General features: G+C 38.6%; 2 protein-coding genes across 2 annotated transcripts in view; both read right to left on the reverse strand.

The window, feature by feature from the left end:
- Nucleotides 1-248: 248 nt before the first annotated feature.
- The window catches only part of LOC146453575 (uncharacterized), a 28,433-nt gene continuing 11,185 nt past the window's right edge, over nt 249-17,496 (reverse strand). Inside the window, exons 6-9 of the mRNA XM_085096498.1 lie at nt 13,322-13,393; nt 12,053-12,124; nt 7,162-7,233; nt 249-324 (exon numbers count right to left, since the gene is read on the reverse strand). Of these exons, the coding sequence (XP_084952624.1) occupies nt 249-324; nt 7,162-7,233; nt 12,053-12,124; nt 13,322-13,393 (292 nt within the window). The remainder of the gene's footprint in view (nt 325-7,161; nt 7,234-12,052; nt 12,125-13,321; nt 13,394-17,496) is intronic.
- On the reverse strand, nt 14,882-16,605 carry LOC146453576 (uncharacterized). The gene is made up of 2 exons (XM_085096459.1): nt 16,230-16,605; nt 14,882-16,116 (listed from the first exon to the last, which is right to left on the reverse strand). Exons 1-2 carry the CDS (start codon nt 16,480-16,482, stop codon nt 14,996-14,998), a joined length of 1,374 nt encoding a protein of 457 aa, XP_084952585.1. The 5' UTR covers nt 16,483-16,605; the 3' UTR covers nt 14,882-14,995.

Consider the following 17,496-nt stretch of genomic DNA (forward strand, 5'->3'; position numbering starts at 1 on the left):
GAGATCTCGGATTATTTTCCTGATAAATGCATACTTCTCACTTCCAGCTTAAAAGAAAAGTATTTTAATGCAACAAGTTTTTGAAGAGTTTCAAGAGTTTTGTCAGTAGTGAGTTAACGTTGTTTCAAATGTCAGTTTTTATTAAAATTGTAAGCAACTTTTCAGTTTTCGTTTACAAACTTGAGGCTCCTTCACAAACAACACCAGCCTTACGAGTCTTGTTTACAGACAAAGAAGAAGAGTTATACTTACAGCCAGTTTAGCTGGGTATTGTTGTCAAAAACTCCTTTGGGAAGTTCCTGTAGCTGGTTGGTACTCAAGTTCCTACCGACAAATGATCACATCCTGATGGTGACTATCATTTGACCTATATTTGCTTAGAGTGCGTGGTATGTTAGGGGTTAGGTCATATTTGCTGATAAGTTACCCTGAATTAAGCAATTAAAAGAGAACTGTACGGAGTACCTAAGTAAAATTTATACCAGCGTGTCTATCTTATTCATATCTCTTTCACTTATCATATGTTAACGTTTCAGTTTTTTCGAGACATAGACGGTTTCAAAGAAAATTTATGGTGAGACCGCAAATTTTAAAGCAACATAATGACTAAGAGACTCTGTGAACAAACTTGCCGTTCAATTGCCTCGCGTCAACTTACTCATAGACAGCTTTAGCTCTAGTACCCCGGTCCTTTGGGACCGCCTACCCTCTGATTTGCGGAAAGCAGAATCACTTAATGATTTCTGTCATCAGCTATATTTTTGTACCCTTTTTTCATTCATGTAAAGTAGCCTTTTCGAGGTAGTTTTCAATCTTGGAGTAAATTTTTAAGATTGATTTTGTCAATTTTAATCTGCACTGACGAATTTAGTATGTTTTTTAAACTACTCCAGTCCAATATTTACTCTATTTGATGTCTGCAATGGAATTATACCTAGGTGCATGTCTGACTCACTCCTACTTCCATACCTTTAACCACATAGTTTCCAAACGAGCATAGCATATATGATTAGATGTCTTTTAAAGAGAGTAGTCTAAGGAAACAATTCTTAGGATATTTCTCAGTTGGCAAAAGAACTGGTTTTCTACTTAACTCAAATTTCACTCTTCAGAATCTCTTGGGGTGTTCAAATGATCGTTTGGAGATGACGTGGAGATCAAATTAGTTATGGCTTTTGCTTGTGTCAATGAACTTCCTAGAGCTTTTTATCATCTCACGAACACTACAAGTTTCAGTAATGCTGTTTCGCAACCGTAGCCACAACAAGTAGCCAACATCTATACCCCAGGATAATTTGACGGAGCAGGTGCTCAAAAACTTTGTTGAACGTTTTTACTTCTGTGATGGGCCTATAGTTGCTTGTTTTTGTTTTGTTTTGTTTTGTTTTATAAAAGAGAGAAATCAAAGGAACCAATTCTCTGTACTTTCTTTGTGCAACCAAACGTGTTTTTGAATAACTCAAATTTTATAACCCGCTCCAAAAACTATTGGGTGACTTAAAGAAGCGTTCGGAGACACCGTGGAACTCAAGTAACCAAGGATTTGCTATTTATACTCAAAGAGAAACTACGGTTTTAGGTAGATCTGTTGGGTCGATGAACGTGTGTATACCAAATGCCAGGTAATTTCCAGGATTTTTTGGAAGGTGTGATATTAAAAGGTTTTCCGGCACAGTACACTAAATTTTATATGAGTTTACACTGAGTATAAAATCAGCCACAAAATTAAGGAAGATTTCTAGTAAGCTAATGAACAATTATTCCACGAGCGCGCGTTGGATATGAGATGATCGATAGGTAACGAGGCGTGAGGCGCCGAGTTGGCTTTGATTATCCTAAATTAAATCAGTCGACTAATATTTAACTATTCAATTGTGAGCTAGAGATTTCTATCGCGTGATAGCTATCACGCATAGAAAGAGAGAGAGAATAATCTAATTGTTTTAGTATAAATCTACTAGTCGTTCAAAACTTAACAAGTAAATTATCCAAATCCTCCCCACAGACACTTCGAAAACGCGAAGACGTGGGCTGAATTTTGTTGACAACCGCTACTCACTATCTATCACAGAATAGATCGCGGGTAGCGTAGCCAATCAGAGAACGGCATTCGTAATAGAACGCTAGTAGATTTATACTAATGCTAGATAGATCTTGCTGATTTCGTAAGAACAACCAGAAGGCAATTTAATTGTAGCTACTTCTTGGGCATTTATAGTACCATATTCTCACTGCATACTCATTACCTCATGGCATAATTTTAAGTTATGGGAAGAGTCCGCGACTACTGAGGCAAAAGCCATACAACGAGAATATACGCTGAGCTTTTCAACCGCTACCAGGGGAGGTGGGTGGGCTCGCGGAGTTGACTGCGATCCCGGAGTACCGATGAACTGACCACGTTTCAGGTGGATCGACCAAATTAATTTATACACAACCTACGAGCTATGAGCTAATCAGTTATGCAGTGAGAATATTAAGAGCATTTGAGGGCCTAGCCTTAAGCTATAAGGGGTCTCTCCATAATTTATCTTTGCTTCTGTAATAGAGGCATTCTCGCAAACGGTTATCAACAGCAGAGCCGAGGAAAGGTCTCTAACTCATAGTTCTACCTCGGTCGGTAGCTGTAAACAAATAACCATCCCCTCGCTCAATATTCAAAAACTGACGAACGGATATATAGCCTTCAACACGGGTAACCGGACAAACTGCGTGTTCCCGTTGCAAAACAAACGGACTAGATGTATCTCCCCGTGAAGTCTAAGCCAAGGTTAAGCTTAGCAAAAGACCTTTACGATCCTTAATTCTAAGGACTTGATTGGTAAAAAGGAGAACTAAATCCGAGGCACGATCCCCGGTGAAAAAATTTACAACGAAGAACACAACGTCGCTAGTAGAAATAGAAATAGAAATAGAAGTAGAAATAACATTTGTACTTAAGATTAGTTATGTACTGTTATTAGCCGGGACTCAGTTTAACTGTGTCCTTTATTCCCTGGTTTCAAGACCATGGGAAATCTGCCCGACGTTAATTTCCAGCATGTTTATAACAAAACGACTGATACTAACTTTTGTCAAGCTTGCGGTTCGCGGACACATCTTAAAGGGAACCTCTGCTCCGAAAACAAATGGACGGTAAATTGTTGGAAATAGTGTCTAAATTCTAAATTTTAGTTTAAGAAGTAGAAATAACATCCAAGTATGCTTAAAATTAGATATGATTGTCGCCTATTTTCGCTTTTAAATTTCCCGGGCGCGGCTATTGTGGATTTCATGATGCCACTGCGTTGCTGTTATTGTCCTCTATTGCTTCACACAAAAGAAGTTCTGTTTACTCACAACGCGGCAACGCAATGACGTCATAAAAACCAAGATGGCCGCGCCCGGGAAATTTAAAAGCGCAACATGATATAAGGTAATTATACTAAATTTTAAGCAGCCTTGAATGTTATTTCTACTTCTTAAACTAAAATTTAGAATTTAGACACTATTTCCAACAATTTACTGTCCATTTGTTTTCGGACCAGAGGTTCCCTTTAAGACGTGTCCACGAACCGCAAGCTTGACAAAAATTAGTATCAGTCATTTGGATATAAACATGCTGGGAAATAACGTCGGGCAGATTTCCCAAGGTCTTGAGACCATGGAATAAAGGACAGTAAAACTGAGTCCCGGATACTAACAAACATATCGGAATGCAAAGAGGTCCCATTGCAGACAACGCGGAAGCCATTCTCGAGAATGCCTAGAAAGGAAAAACAGTACCGAATTCAAGCCCTTCCTGCTCAATAGTAATTGGTCAACAGCAAGGACGTCTAGAGTCGCCCACCAGAATTGCCTCGGACAAATAATCGATATCCGGGACAACGAGCGTGAAAACAAAGTGGAAATCTCGATCAAAACTGAAGCGAAGAAGAGGCCAAATACAATCATACGCATAGGAAGGCCATATCAAGCAAGTGGTGGTAACGATCCCTTGCCAACACCCTTTAAATGGTGGTAGTGTCATTCGCAACTTTAGGGCGGACAGGGTCTCCCCACAGTCCTATAAAAAGGCCTCGAAGCTGCAGATCATCTAAGGAATCCGCCCCGGCCGTTATCTCATCTAGTGCGGCTGCGTACTCGTCTGCTTTCAGGTGGCTCTCATTTCTTAAGGGACAAATCAAAGATTGTAATACTCAATCAATTGCTTCATATCTATCCAACATCAAATATCGCAGCCGGGCGACTTGTATACGGACGCAACGCCGCAAGTTCTCCAACGTATTCAGCTGTTCGAAAGATTCAATCTTGTCTTAAATCACCTTAATACGAGCAACAGCCCATAAAAGAAAGCTGACAGTGGCAAATACGGGATCTTAAAAAGCATCCTCTTTGTACCATTTTTTGTTTTATCGTTATTTATTTGATGCGCCACCTTAAAACTAGTCCGCAACATAGAGCTGTCTCCTAACGCGATTCGCTACTGAACAGCGGAAGTAAATATTTACGGGCTCTTAACTAGCGGCACGCTACAGAAAAATACTCTGCAACACTTTAGTTGTCTTATTCGGAGGTATACCCTCATAATCCGTCAACCGTGATCTGAGCCGAGCGGCCTTCTTCGGAGGAACACCAGATAAAATTACCCTGCGGCACTAAGCTCTTGGCCTGAGCTGTCTTCACCAGTGGAATTCCCTAATAACTCGTAATCATCGTCTTGCATTTCAAGCAGTTTTACGGGTGGTACAATACTTAAAAATAACGTGCAGCATAAGGCTGCTTGAACCGGGGACGCAACGAAAGCGCGAAAGAACATTCTCCCTCGGTTCCTCCTTCATTGGTGGTATACCCAAGAACAAACAGTTGCAATGGTAAATTGCCTTCACCGATGGTATCCCCACAAAATCCATTAAATAATTCGAAATCGAGAGTCATCTCTGGTTGAATACCGCAAAAACTACCCAGTGGTACCTAAACACCCTCACCGGAGGTATCCCATAATAAGACATGTCAAATATAAAGTATTCTCAACGGTTCCTAACTGGCCGGCGGTCGGCACGCCAAAGAGGTAGAAAATTGTGAATACAAAAGCTAAAAACTTGAGCAGTCTACGGATATAATGCCAAATGAAAAATTCTCCCGATATGTAGAGCTAAGTGAACGGAAATAACCCCAACATGTCGAGTTAACCAAAACAACAGGGCCAAATAAGCGAAAAACAAGCGAGTGACAAGAAAGCCGCAACTGCGATAGAACACACTGGAAAAAACTATGCCACGGACAGCGCGGAATGCTCCAGCGAAGAAAAGAATGACAACACGCCGAGACGAGAAGGTGCTAGAACCGGACGATATGAAAGCAAGACTATGCAAAACTACGCGGCACCAAGAAAAAGAAAACTAAATCTCTACGAGTGAAAAGAGAGTAACTTAAGAAATACGCGAACTTAAGCTTGAAAGCAAAAACTAGCGGGGTGACTAAGAAACATAAACCGGAATAAAACAGGGCTAGTGCTGGGCTGAAAAATGACCCAACTTCGAATTTCGGTTTTCACTTAATTCAAAACAGAACTAGGCCACAGATCAAACACAAATAACGTTTCCCTTCAAGATCTTATCACTTAATTCTCAATAATAATAATAATAATAATAAGAAGAAGAAGAAGAAGAAGAAGAAGAAGAAGAAGAAGAAGAAGAAGAAGAAGAAGAAGAAGAAGAAGAGGTTCGGAGTTTAATTGAATGGACTTGGTCGTTACATTGATTGGCTACGGTTGGCTGCCCAATCATTGTTCAGGTAATCTGGGCATCCAGAAGTTTTTACTGCCATTATAATAATAATAATAATAATAATAATAATAATAATAATAATAATAATAATAATAATAATAATAATAATAAATTTATCTTTCTTTATTATAATATTCCAAGCAAAATTGATAAATACAAGTTAAAAGTAGAAAAAAGAGCTATTAAAACCTATTTACAATTCAATATTTAAAATTCATTTCGATTAAAAAAGCGACTATTTCCAAGCACAACAGAGCTATTTTCAAGAACAATTTTTAAACAATAGTAAGACTAAAATTTTGATGAAATAAAAAAAAAAAGTTGTTAAAAAGATCCTAAAATACTAATTTACAACGTCACGCCATCATTCACTCTCTAAAATTAGCGGAGACACGCTTGGCCAGTGTTTAAGCGGCAGTCATCAATGAAATCCCCAAATGGAATAATAATAATAATAATAATAATAATAATAATAATAATAATCTTTAATTCGTTTATTCGTTTTGTTGTTTTCTATGGATAACTAATAGAAAGGGATAAATTAAAATTAAACATGCAAAATATATTGAAGAAACTCCTTTATTGCATTATTTAATTCTATTTTTTGCCAATAAACGCATATTTTCATTTTTTCTTTTGGTAATTGTCTAATATCCTTGACATGTACTTCTTGACCGCTTTGCTTTTTATTTGATCTTGCAACTAATTAAGTTCGGCTGAATTAAGTTCGACGATTTGCTCGCCAGAACGAACTTAATTAATTCTGGTCGACCTAAACCGTAATTAGGTTCGACTCATGTGAAGTAATGCCGCCCAAACAACGCATTGCCCCTGACATGACATGACATGATGTGAGTAGTTAACGCAAATTCTATTTTGCCTTTCTGGCCCAGAAAAGCAATCTGGTGGCTAAACAAGAGAACATTCGTTTGTGTCGCAAAATGTTGGATCAAAATGCGTCACCTAGATCAAACATTCAAAAGCATTTAAAATGCAAAGTTTAGAGATGTGGCTAAACAGTGAAACATTTTTTTTTTCAACAAGGTGTTAGAAGAAAATGTGCACTAATGAGTCTTTTAGTCGGAAGTTAAAAAACACACACACACTAAATAACATGTGTTATTTGATTCAGGGAATAAAGGTAAAGAGATGAAGTATTATTTTAATACAAAGGATTTTTCTCTCGCTGTCAATTGTGAGTTAAAGTTGCTTCGAGTGCCAGTTGGTAGTAAAATTGAAGACCATTTTCCAGTTTACAGTTAAACATTGTTTAATCGAAATGTGGATACACATGGGAAGTTTTTAGATAGCAAGAGAAACGCAAGAGTTCTCTTGGAGGAACCCTAGCGTCTCGAGGTTTGTTTTAGAGACCAAGAAGAAGAGTTTTACTTACAGATCAAGCAGCCAGGTATTCTTATCAAAAACTCCTTTGGGCAGTTCTTTCAGTTGATTGTTATCCAGGAACCTAGCAACAAATAATCATGCAATGATTGTGAGTATCACGTGACATATATTTCATATTTAGTTTAATGTATAGGATACTATTACTTATCGAGGGTTATTAGAAAAAAATGATCATCTTTTTTAATAATAATAATAATAATAATAATAATAATGATAATGATAATGATAATGATAATGATAATGATAATGATAATGATAATGATAATGATAATGATAATGATAATGATAATGATAATGATAATGATAATGATAATGATAATGATAATGATAATGATAATGATAATGATAATGATAATAATAATAATAGTTTATTGATATCCCTCTCGCAGCCTAAAAGGCTGAGTTACAAGGATGGTCAGTGACAATAGTACAAGACACTACGGTATAAAGACAGTCAGATAAATAATTATATAAATATGATTAGAAGCACTAAATAACAGAGAAAACATAACAGAGAAAAGGATTACAACTGGTATTGATACTTAATGGTGCAGAAATCTGCGAGCCGCTTTGTCTTGGGGACAAATCGCACCGGAACACGTTCGCCTGATCGGAGGCAGTACGACCTGTCAATTGACACGCGAGGAATTAATGGATTAAGGACAGGAGACGACAGGCAATCACGCTTGATAAAGTTTGTGCAAGCTTTCTCCCTTCTCTGGGAAAGGGCAGTGATGCCAGATTGAATTAGGGCATCGTCATAGTGACAATTCGGCAGAATGATGCGTAGGGCCCTTTTTTTGTACAGATTCTATAGCGTCATCTAAGTACTTTGGCACAGGCATATTCTAGTACAGATCGTACAATGCTACAGTACACTTGCACTAGCTTCTTGATAGTGAGGCCACTCTTCTTAAGCGCGCGCAGTGCGTACAAACGCTTGTTGGCCTTTTTGACTACATGCTCTATGTGTACGTTCCATGAAAGATCTTCAGAGATATAGACACCTAAGAGCTTATAGGTCACAACCCTTTCAATTTTTAAATTGTATGTTTGATTGTTGTCTTGAAGATTAAAAGGTTGCCAAAGATATTTCTAAGGAAGAACCCGCTGATAATGTAAATATTTTCTGTAATCCTTTAGTAGTTTTCTGCACATGATATAACCAAAAATCTTTCAGGTGCTTTGGTTAGTCAATGAATTTCCATTTTTGCTGGTTCTAAAGCACCATCGATGAGTTATCCTACCTGATTAACAGGTAGGTATCCTACCTGAGTAACATGAAAAAAGCTAGAATATAAAAATGTAAATGAGGACTAATTACATTAAAATGGAGTATTGCCTAGACAACGGTTTTGAGTTATTATCCGCGTCGACGCTTTTTGCTGTGTGCCAGGATTCTATTGTTTTTCGAACGCGGTTCTTCAAGTTTCGTTCATGTTCCTTCTTTTTGGGCAATTACTGCATTCGAAAAACACTAGAATCCTGGCACACAGCAAAAAGCGCCGACGCGGATAACAACTCAAAACCGTTGCCTAGGCAATGCTCCATTTTACTGTAATAGGTCCTCATCTACATTGTTATCGTCTAGCTTTTTTCACACTTCTTTTTATTCTCAAATTTTCGCACCCTCTTCGTTTATATTTCCGTTTGCGCGCCCCATTTTTCATTCGTTAAGGGCTATAGGCTGGTAGCCGAAAGCCTATGTTTTAATCTTTTTAACCAGAGAACGCTTTTTACTTCAATAATAAAAAGAATACTCGTAATGCAAGTGGCGTTGAACCACGTTCTTGCAAGGAGAAGACTGCTTCTGGGGGTTTCTGTTATTTTGCTGTTGTCACTTTAGGCACGTTAAATGCAAAAGTTAAAAGAGCTGATTAAGTTGAGCAATTTGTGCAATTTTCAGCTCTTTGCAAGCAATATTGAAGGAAATATCAACCATCAAAAACTGCGAAATTGCTGGGTGGCAAAAAAGTTAATGAGCCATACATTATCTGCAAAATTTCGAAATTTTGGTAGGAGTACCGTTCAAGTTAAGAAAGAGAATGAAAAATTCAATCCCCTGGGTTCACGTTGTCCACAAAACCTTGAATTTGGTCATTTCACTTTGTTGTTTTGCAGAGGACGACAAAGAAATGTACCAAAATGTAAAACGCACGTGCAGAGCGATGGTTTTTGCTCATTAAGCCTATTGTGTTGTGGCGTTGTCGTCGCTGTCGCCGTGGTGTTTTCGTAAGGGCCCTATAGCACGGGGACACGTGCTTATTCCCGTGTTTCAAGAAGTGCAACTTGTGAATTAGGGTCTACGCAGGTTCGACGTTTGCTACCACGCTAGAATTAAGTCGACTCTTTGTCGAACCTATTTTTAATAAATTCGACGCGACTTAGATTCGACGTTTGCCCTAGGCCTAAGATGCGGCAGAAGTCGCATTTAATTCAGATCTGTCGAATTTAATTGATTTAGACGTCGAACGTCACATGCATTTAATTGCTGAATTAGATTCGGCACATGTTAAATTCAACGTTTAAACCGGGCCTAGGATGATGTTGATGGGGAAAATTGTTTTTCCTGCGCTAAACTTCCCACATCTCCAGGAATGTGGGAGGGGGAGGGGGGGAGGGGATTTACATTGAGTTGACAGGTACATTGACTGAAGTAAAACCTCATTTGTAGACTTGTGACCCTTGAAATTCAATGCATCTCTGTAATTATATTTCGAATTTAGGAATTTCGAGTTAGACCTACTGTTCGTAAAACCTTAGCGGGATGGTTCGATTCTGTCGATTCTGAAACAATTTGAGCACTCTGCAATTAAAAATAAATAAATAAATGATGACGATTTGCATTTCAGTTAAACTACTAATGAATAAATAAAAGACCATCGCAGTTGGCACTTTCCACTTGTTATCAAACTCGGAAAAACTTACACAAATCCCTTCACCTTGCTGTGCGCATGCTCACTGATAAACATTAGACAAATTCGAGATTAAAAATGGAGAATTTGTTTTGCTACTTTCGAGAAAAATGATGCTCCTGTACCGATGTGGAAGCCATAGCTGTGTTTATCAGTTTGTACCCGTTAGGCAGCGGTTTTCAAATGGGACAAATTCTTATCGACTTTCAAAGGGAATTACCCAGAAATAGACGCGTTTGATACTTGACTTAATGGCCGCTAAATTATAAGTGGAACTGTCATTGATCCAAGGCGAAGCAGGCATTCAGCAAGTTTGATTTATGACTCAGTTGTGGTCATAAAATTTCTTCTTCTTCTTCGAGTTCACTTGCCATTTTCTTCCTCGGGCAAAACCCACTAACAAAAAGATATATATTTTTTTTGATTTAGCTATTTTAATCTCGTATTTAGCAGTGCTAGCGCTAAGTTTAATTTTCCTAGAGACTACTATACGTAAGCCGATCTCAGCTAATTGCTAAACGTCGAACAGATCAGTACTTTTAGACCAATCAGAATGCTTAAAACGGCAAGGTCGCTTAGTATAGTTGATGCCGCGTGCTGACATCGGATGCACAAAGAAAGCATCACCGCTGATATTGTGACCTGACAAGTTGGACGCAAATTTCGTTTCTGATTGATTACCTTTTCCCGCTTAGACAAGCATTGTCTGTTAGAGGTGGCTAACGAGCAAACATTTGTTTGGGAAGCAAATTGTTGATTGGATGTTTCCCCTTTGGTCAAACGCCCATTTTCAGATGAGCCAAACCTAATGCATGAATTACTTTTATTTAATGTCTTTCTGAATAAACAGGGTTTGTGCTGGGCTGAAAAATGACGCAACTTCGAATTTAGGTTTTCGCTTAATTCAAAACAGAACTAGGCCACAAATCAAGCACGAAAAAACTTTCCGTTCAAGTCCTTCTCACTCATTTCTTAAGAAGAAGAATTTTTAACTCTTTTATTCTTTTTGTTGTTTTCTAAGGATAACTAATCTAAAAAGAAAAATTAATATTAAACATGCAAAATTTATTGAAGAAACCCCTTTATTAGTATTATCTTCTTTTTTTGCTAGTAAACGCCTATTTTTCTTTCTTTTTTTTTTCTTTTGGTAATTTTCTTATATCCTTCACATGTATTTCTTGACCGCTTTGGTTTGTGTTTGATTTTGTGGCTGAGTTCGGCTGAATTAAGTTCGAAGTTTTACTCGGCCGGGGGAGCTTAATTAATTTCGGTCGACCTAAACACTTTTATTAGGTTCGACTCAAGTGAAGTACGGCGTTTGACCTTGGCCTAAACGATCAGACATTTTTATCCAACGTCGTGTTTGTCACATTAAACATTCGATGGCTAAACGGGTTTTTTTTTTTTTTCAAACAAAGCATTACCACTGAAAATGTGGTGTGACTAGTTAAACGCAAATCCCATTTTTGATTGGTTGCCTGTCTAGCCCAGAATAGCAATGTGGTGGCTAATAGAGCGAACATTTGTTTGTGACGCAAAATAATGGATCAAAATGACTCACCTAGATCAAACATGGTAAAACATTTAAATGCAAAGTTGAGAGAGGCGGCTAAACAGTGAAACATTTTCTTTCAACATGATGATGGACAGAGATGTGCACTAATAAGTCAGTTAGCCGGTATTTAACAAACCACACAAAATAATATGTTAATTGATTCATTGAATAAATTAAAGAAATGAAGCTTTTTGCTGTATCTGTCAGTTGCGAGTTAAAGTTGCTTCAAATGCCAGTTGTAAAATTGAAGGCTATTTTCCAGTTAATACTTTTCAGTTAAACATTGTTTCACCAAATTATGGATGCACATGGAAAGTTTTTAGAGAGCAAGCGAAATGTAAGAGTTCTCTTGGAGCATCTCTAGCGTCTCGAGGTTTGTTTTAGAGACCAAGAACAAGAGTTTTACTTACAGCCAGTGCAGCTGGGTATTGTTATCAAAAACTCCTTTGGGCAGTTTCTTCAGCTGGTTATTATTCAGCCACCTGCCAACAAATAATCATACCCGGATGGTGACTATTACGTGACATATGTATTTAATATTTAGTTTAATTCCACCCAAGTCACTAGTGTTTACAAGTCCTTAAAACGCCAGGAAATCAGCGCCTACGGATTGTATTGATTTTGCGTAACGCCACAATAGTCAGGCTGTTCGTCTTTGTCACTCTATATGTTTGTGTCTTCCTCGTACCGGTAACCTATGACCTGTCACCCGTGACCTGCGACCCGCGACCAATGATCTGTATAAACTGTTGACCTGCTATTTCTTATTTGCCGGTTTTGCGCTTCGGTGAAAGCTAAAACACTGCATACTTCAGAACGCCGTTTCCTAACATGATAGGTAGCAAAACGAATCTTCGCAATGAATCTTTGTATGCATTACGGCGAGTTACACGTTTCAAACCACCGATGAGTCTTTTTGCTGTTATCCTACCTGACTATCATACTTTGTTGTTATATCTCGCACTCACTTCCGTATTTAAGTAAATTACTCAGCACGCTCGAAAAGGAAACGAACCGACCTGTTAAATTCCAATTCAAACTTTGGCATAGATAAGTTTAGTTGTCCTACAGAATACTATAACAGACCCTTTTTAATAAAGGTCGGCCGATCTCAGATAATTTCCAAACTTCGTACGGATGCTTTTAGACCACATTCTAAAAAAAAGGTCAAGGTCTCTTAGTATAATTGATGCCGCATACTAGTGACATCTGTTGCCCAAAGAACGCTTCACCGCTGATACTGTGACGTGACTAGTTGGACACAAATTCCGTTTCTGATTGATTACCTCTTCCCACTCAGACAAGCTTTGTCTGTCAGAGGTGGCTAAACCAGGAAACATGTGTTTGAGAAGCAAAATGTTGGATTAAGCCGGTATTTAACAAACCACACAAAATAATATGTGTCATTTGATTCAGCGAAAAAAGGTAAAGAGGTGAAGGAGTATTTCAATACGAAGAATTTTTCTATAGTTGTCAGTTGTGAGTTATAGTGTTTTATACTGCCAGTTGACAGTAAAATTGAAGGCTACTTTCCAGTTTACAGTTAAGCATTATTTCATCGATTTCATGGATGCATATGGGAAGTTTTTTTGAGAGTAAATGAAAATTAAGGGTTTTCCTGGAGTATCTCTGACGTCTCGAGGTTTGTTTTAGAGACCAAGAAGAAAAGTAATACTTACAGTCCCTGCAGCTGGGTATTACTATCAAAAACTCCTTTGGGAAGTTCCTTCAGCTGGTTGTTAGTGAAGTTCCTACCAACAGATAATCATACCCTGACGGTAACTATCATGTGAGATATAACTAATATTTTGTGTAGTGGATACTATAAGTTATCGAGGGTAATCAGAAAAAAATTTTTTAGGGAACTATTCAAATCACGTGACCTGGACATTTGGCACCTTCAAGAAACAACAATTGCTAACCTTCACGCCAACCAAGGGTTATTTTTGGGATTGCAGAATTAGTGTCATTGCTTTGGCCTTTGCGTCAGTTCTTTGAGTTAGCGTTAGTTCAGTGGATTAGAGTCGGGGTTTGGGCGTCAACTAGTCACGTGACAAACGTTCTCATCACACTGTGCAACACCCTAGAGTAACTAGGCATATGGTGGTGTGTGTGTTACTGACAAAAAAGAGTTTGCCCTGAAAGGTTAATTTCAAAACTGACCACTCCCCCCCCCCCCCCCCCCTGACTTGCACTGTGGACTTTGTTTTGAAATGGAGCTCTTGAAGGCTTGTACCAAAACTTTCTCAAACTAAGTCCTTATTGAGAGAAATGTGATGGTATATTTCCAGCCTGGTGAATGAATGAGAATGATGATTATTCAAGAAAGTGACGCAGGCATACTCGGAAAAAAGAAATCCGAGTGCTCCTGTCAGGAGTCGAACCTAAGACCTTCCGATTACTAGTTCGGATGCTCTACCACTGAGCTACAGGAGACTCGTGGGTGCTAAGGTCATTAAACTAGGTTCATGGGACAAACATCCTGCATACTGCTAGGATTTGAATGTCGAACGTGTGGTATATGAGAGAAATGTGATGGTATATTTCCAGCCTGGTGAATGAATGAGAATGAATGTGAATGTCCCATGAACCTAGTTTAATGACCTTAGCACCCACGAGTCTCCTGTAGCTCAGTGGTAGAGCATCCGAACTAGTAATCAGAAGGTCTTAGGTTCGACTCCTGATAGGAGCACTCGGATTTCTTTTTTCCGAGTATGCCTACGTCACTTTCTTGAATAATCATCATTCTTAAGTCCTTATTCTTTGCTTAGACTAACACAAAACTTTCTAGTGTTACTTTGCTAAAAGCTATCCCCAGTTTTCGGAGTCTACAGTATCGCAATGTGAACAACAATGGAAAAAAAATAAAATTTAACAAATTGACTTCAGTTTTTTATGCGTCTGTCCTCTTATTGATGATAAATTGCGTCATAACATTGTCAAAGTTGCTGTGGAAATCACGAGCCGCAGGCGAGTGATTTCCACAGCAAACTTTGACAATGTTATGACGCAATTTATCATCAATAAGAGGACAGACGCATTAAAAACTGAAGTCAATTTGTTTTTTACAATAACATGAATCCGAAAATGGTTAATTGCCAGGTTAAAATGAGGGGAAAAGACACAGTAAACAGCCGTAAACGTGGATTTTACTCAAATTGACGCGAACATTGTCAATAGCTTTTCTCGCTTTCTGATTGCTACTTACAACAGTCAATAAAATTTCATTGGTTAAAAAGTTGACAGTTTGATAGTTGAAGGTTGAAGTAATGAAGTTTGCAGCTTGCATAAATTAGAATTCTCACTTGCTGCAAAAAATCAATCTGAATCAAATTCACACTGCGAAAACATGTTCATTGATTCGAAAACACGAACACTTGAGCTTCACCGATGTGGCATGAATTGAAAATTCCACCGAGTGAGGCATTTGGAGCCATCACAGAGACTGTACTCGTCGAAGCAAAGTTGGGCCGGGCAGATAGTTGAGCGGTGATGGCATTCGGAACTGGAGCTTGACCGTTCTGCAGGGCTGTTGACAGAATGTCGGAGCAGTTTTTGAGCTGGCTTGTAGACGGTCGTCGGTTGTAGCTAGCCAAGCTTTGCTCGCTAACATGGCCTGAAATACTCATTATGTGACGAGCTGGAATGCAGGAATCCGACCACAACGTAATGGCGGTTGCTCGTACACAGTGGTTTGTGTACGTCTTCGAGAGGTTAGCTCCAAGGGAGATTTCTCTCATGATCTTTGACAGTCGGTTGACACCTAGTGGCTTGTTTTCATACCACACTGCATCAGAAAACCGGAATTTCGCATCTGACCTGGGCTTCTGGAAAAAAGCTTCTTGCTTCGGATTTAGCTTGCTTGCGTACAGTTGAAAACATGAAAATGCGTCGCCATCTTGGCCAATGCTGTATAGGCGAGTTTGCCTTTCCTCGCAGGTCTTCTCATTGAATCCATCCTGGTGGTTCTTTGTCAGCTCGTCATGAGACATCGTTATGAAATCGTTTCCATCAGCATCCTTGGCAAACTTGAAGCTGTCGCGGCGAAGTGAACGCTGGCCTTCGCAACCACGACGACACCAGTAAAGGGTTACGTAAAACCAAACTTTGCGAAGCAGGCCGTCAGGAGTGTGTGGACTCATGAAAGGGCTGTTATTAATTTTGATCAGATCTGCAGATTCAATAACTGCCTTATGCTGGACGTTTTCTTTTCCCTCTCGTCGCAGTGCCTTTAATTTGCTCTCCAGCATTTTGTTGCTACGGCTGAAAGCTGGATTACGCGTAATTTTTACCGACCGGTTGTTGGCGTTGAAGTGCCGTTCAACAGAGTTACGGAAGCCAAGAAGCGACGACCTGCTGTACTCTTCACCTGTTTTGGTGCGGGCCTCAGCATAAAACCGTCGAAGGCTTTCGTCTAGCTCTTCTTCACTCATTTCGAGCAAGGTTTTGTTTATTTCTCGCTCAAAGCACCAATCTGGAAATTAAACGGAAGGTGAGAAACTTACGTTTTCCAGGGAACAACAAGAATTCTAGCCGCAAATATTTGAAAGAAACTAGACTGTCATAATTGTTATCGTGTGTCTTTACCTTCAAACATCTTTACAAACCACTTTGTATTTCGTTTAGAGCCTTTGGACTCCGCGTTTGCAACAATATCTTGTAGGTCGTCTCCGCTTAATTTTGGAAACCTAGTTGTTGTTTCAATTGCCTCGTTTACTTGAGCTTCTGCACAGGAGAGAAGTTCCGTATCTGACAATTCTATCTCTTTTTCCCAGTTAGGGAGAGTGTCATCTAGAAAACTAAAGTGGAAAACATTAAAGTCTGGCGTATCGCCCTCCATCTTGTTACTTCAAAAGTTGCACAGATTTTCGCATTAATTAAAATTTCATCTGTCTGTACTCTTATTGATGATAAAAATTAGCCAATGAACGCACGCGAATTTAGACAGTTATTGTAAAATAACCCTTTGCATACCAACAACGCAAGTATGCGCAGAAAACATCGTTCTTGCTTCTATGAATTCCTTCTTGTTTAACTTAAGCTACAACGTCATGATAATGCGTGAATGGCACCAGCTGATGTATATCGCCATCATCACACCCAGCCAGCCGACTGTCACTTGCATCACGTGACAATTTAGCCTGAGCTCACAGTTTCTTAAGATCGCAGATATCTTTACTTCATCTCCATTAATGGAGAAATTAAGTGGTTCAGACTATTTATCGCCAAAAAGTCATTGAAAAAATAGCACATACCTTGTATTTAAACAGGTTAGAAGGATATGTTCAGTCCTTTTCGTAAAAAGTAAAAGGTTGCCAAAAATATTTCTAAGGAATATCCTGCCGATAAGAGAATTATTTTCTTTTGATCGTAATTCCTGTGTAAGTTTGGTAACGTGGCTATTCTGCATCTGATCTAACCGAAAATCTTTCAATTGCTTCTGTAAGTGAAAAAAAAAAAAAAAAAAAAATCCCATTTTTTTGTCGTTTTAAAGCATACCCCTAGTAAACTGACAACCTAAGGGGACGACAGCTCAAGACGAGCTCGCTCAATTATGCATGTCTTTTGATTTAGTGCGAAAAAGTAGAGACACATAACTATTAAAAAAAGGAAGGGATAAAAAAAAATAACAAAGAAGATTTGAATAACATAAGAATAAGAATAAGATTTAAAAACATTAAAAATATTTAACGTCATGGGTAAGGCCCAGGGGCCATCGCGGTACAGACCACTGATATCCATTACGATATAGACATGAAGTAGGGTGCCAAAGTTAGATATTCTTAACAAAATACAAACTTTTTTTGTTCGTGAGGTGAACGGTAAATGTAATCGGCTCAAATAGCTGCTCATG

Source organism: Pavona decussata, unplaced genomic scaffold, assembly GCF_977016875.1.
Source record: "Pavona decussata unplaced genomic scaffold, jaPavDecu1.1 SCAFFOLD_329, whole genome shotgun sequence".
NCBI classification, from domain to species: domain Eukaryota; kingdom Metazoa; phylum Cnidaria; class Anthozoa; order Scleractinia; family Agariciidae; genus Pavona; species Pavona decussata.

What these genes read in the sequence shown, in the direction of transcription:
- LOC146453576 (XM_085096459.1), bottom strand. Translation starts at nt 16,482, where the DNA reads ATGGAGGGCGATACGCCAGACTTTAATGTTTTCCACTTTAGTTTTCTA. An exon ending in GTTTGTAAAGATGTTTGAAG is followed by an intron (nt 16,117 to 16,229) that starts GTAAAGACACAC and finishes TTTAATTTCCAG; the next exon opens with ATTGGTGCTTTGAGCGAGAA.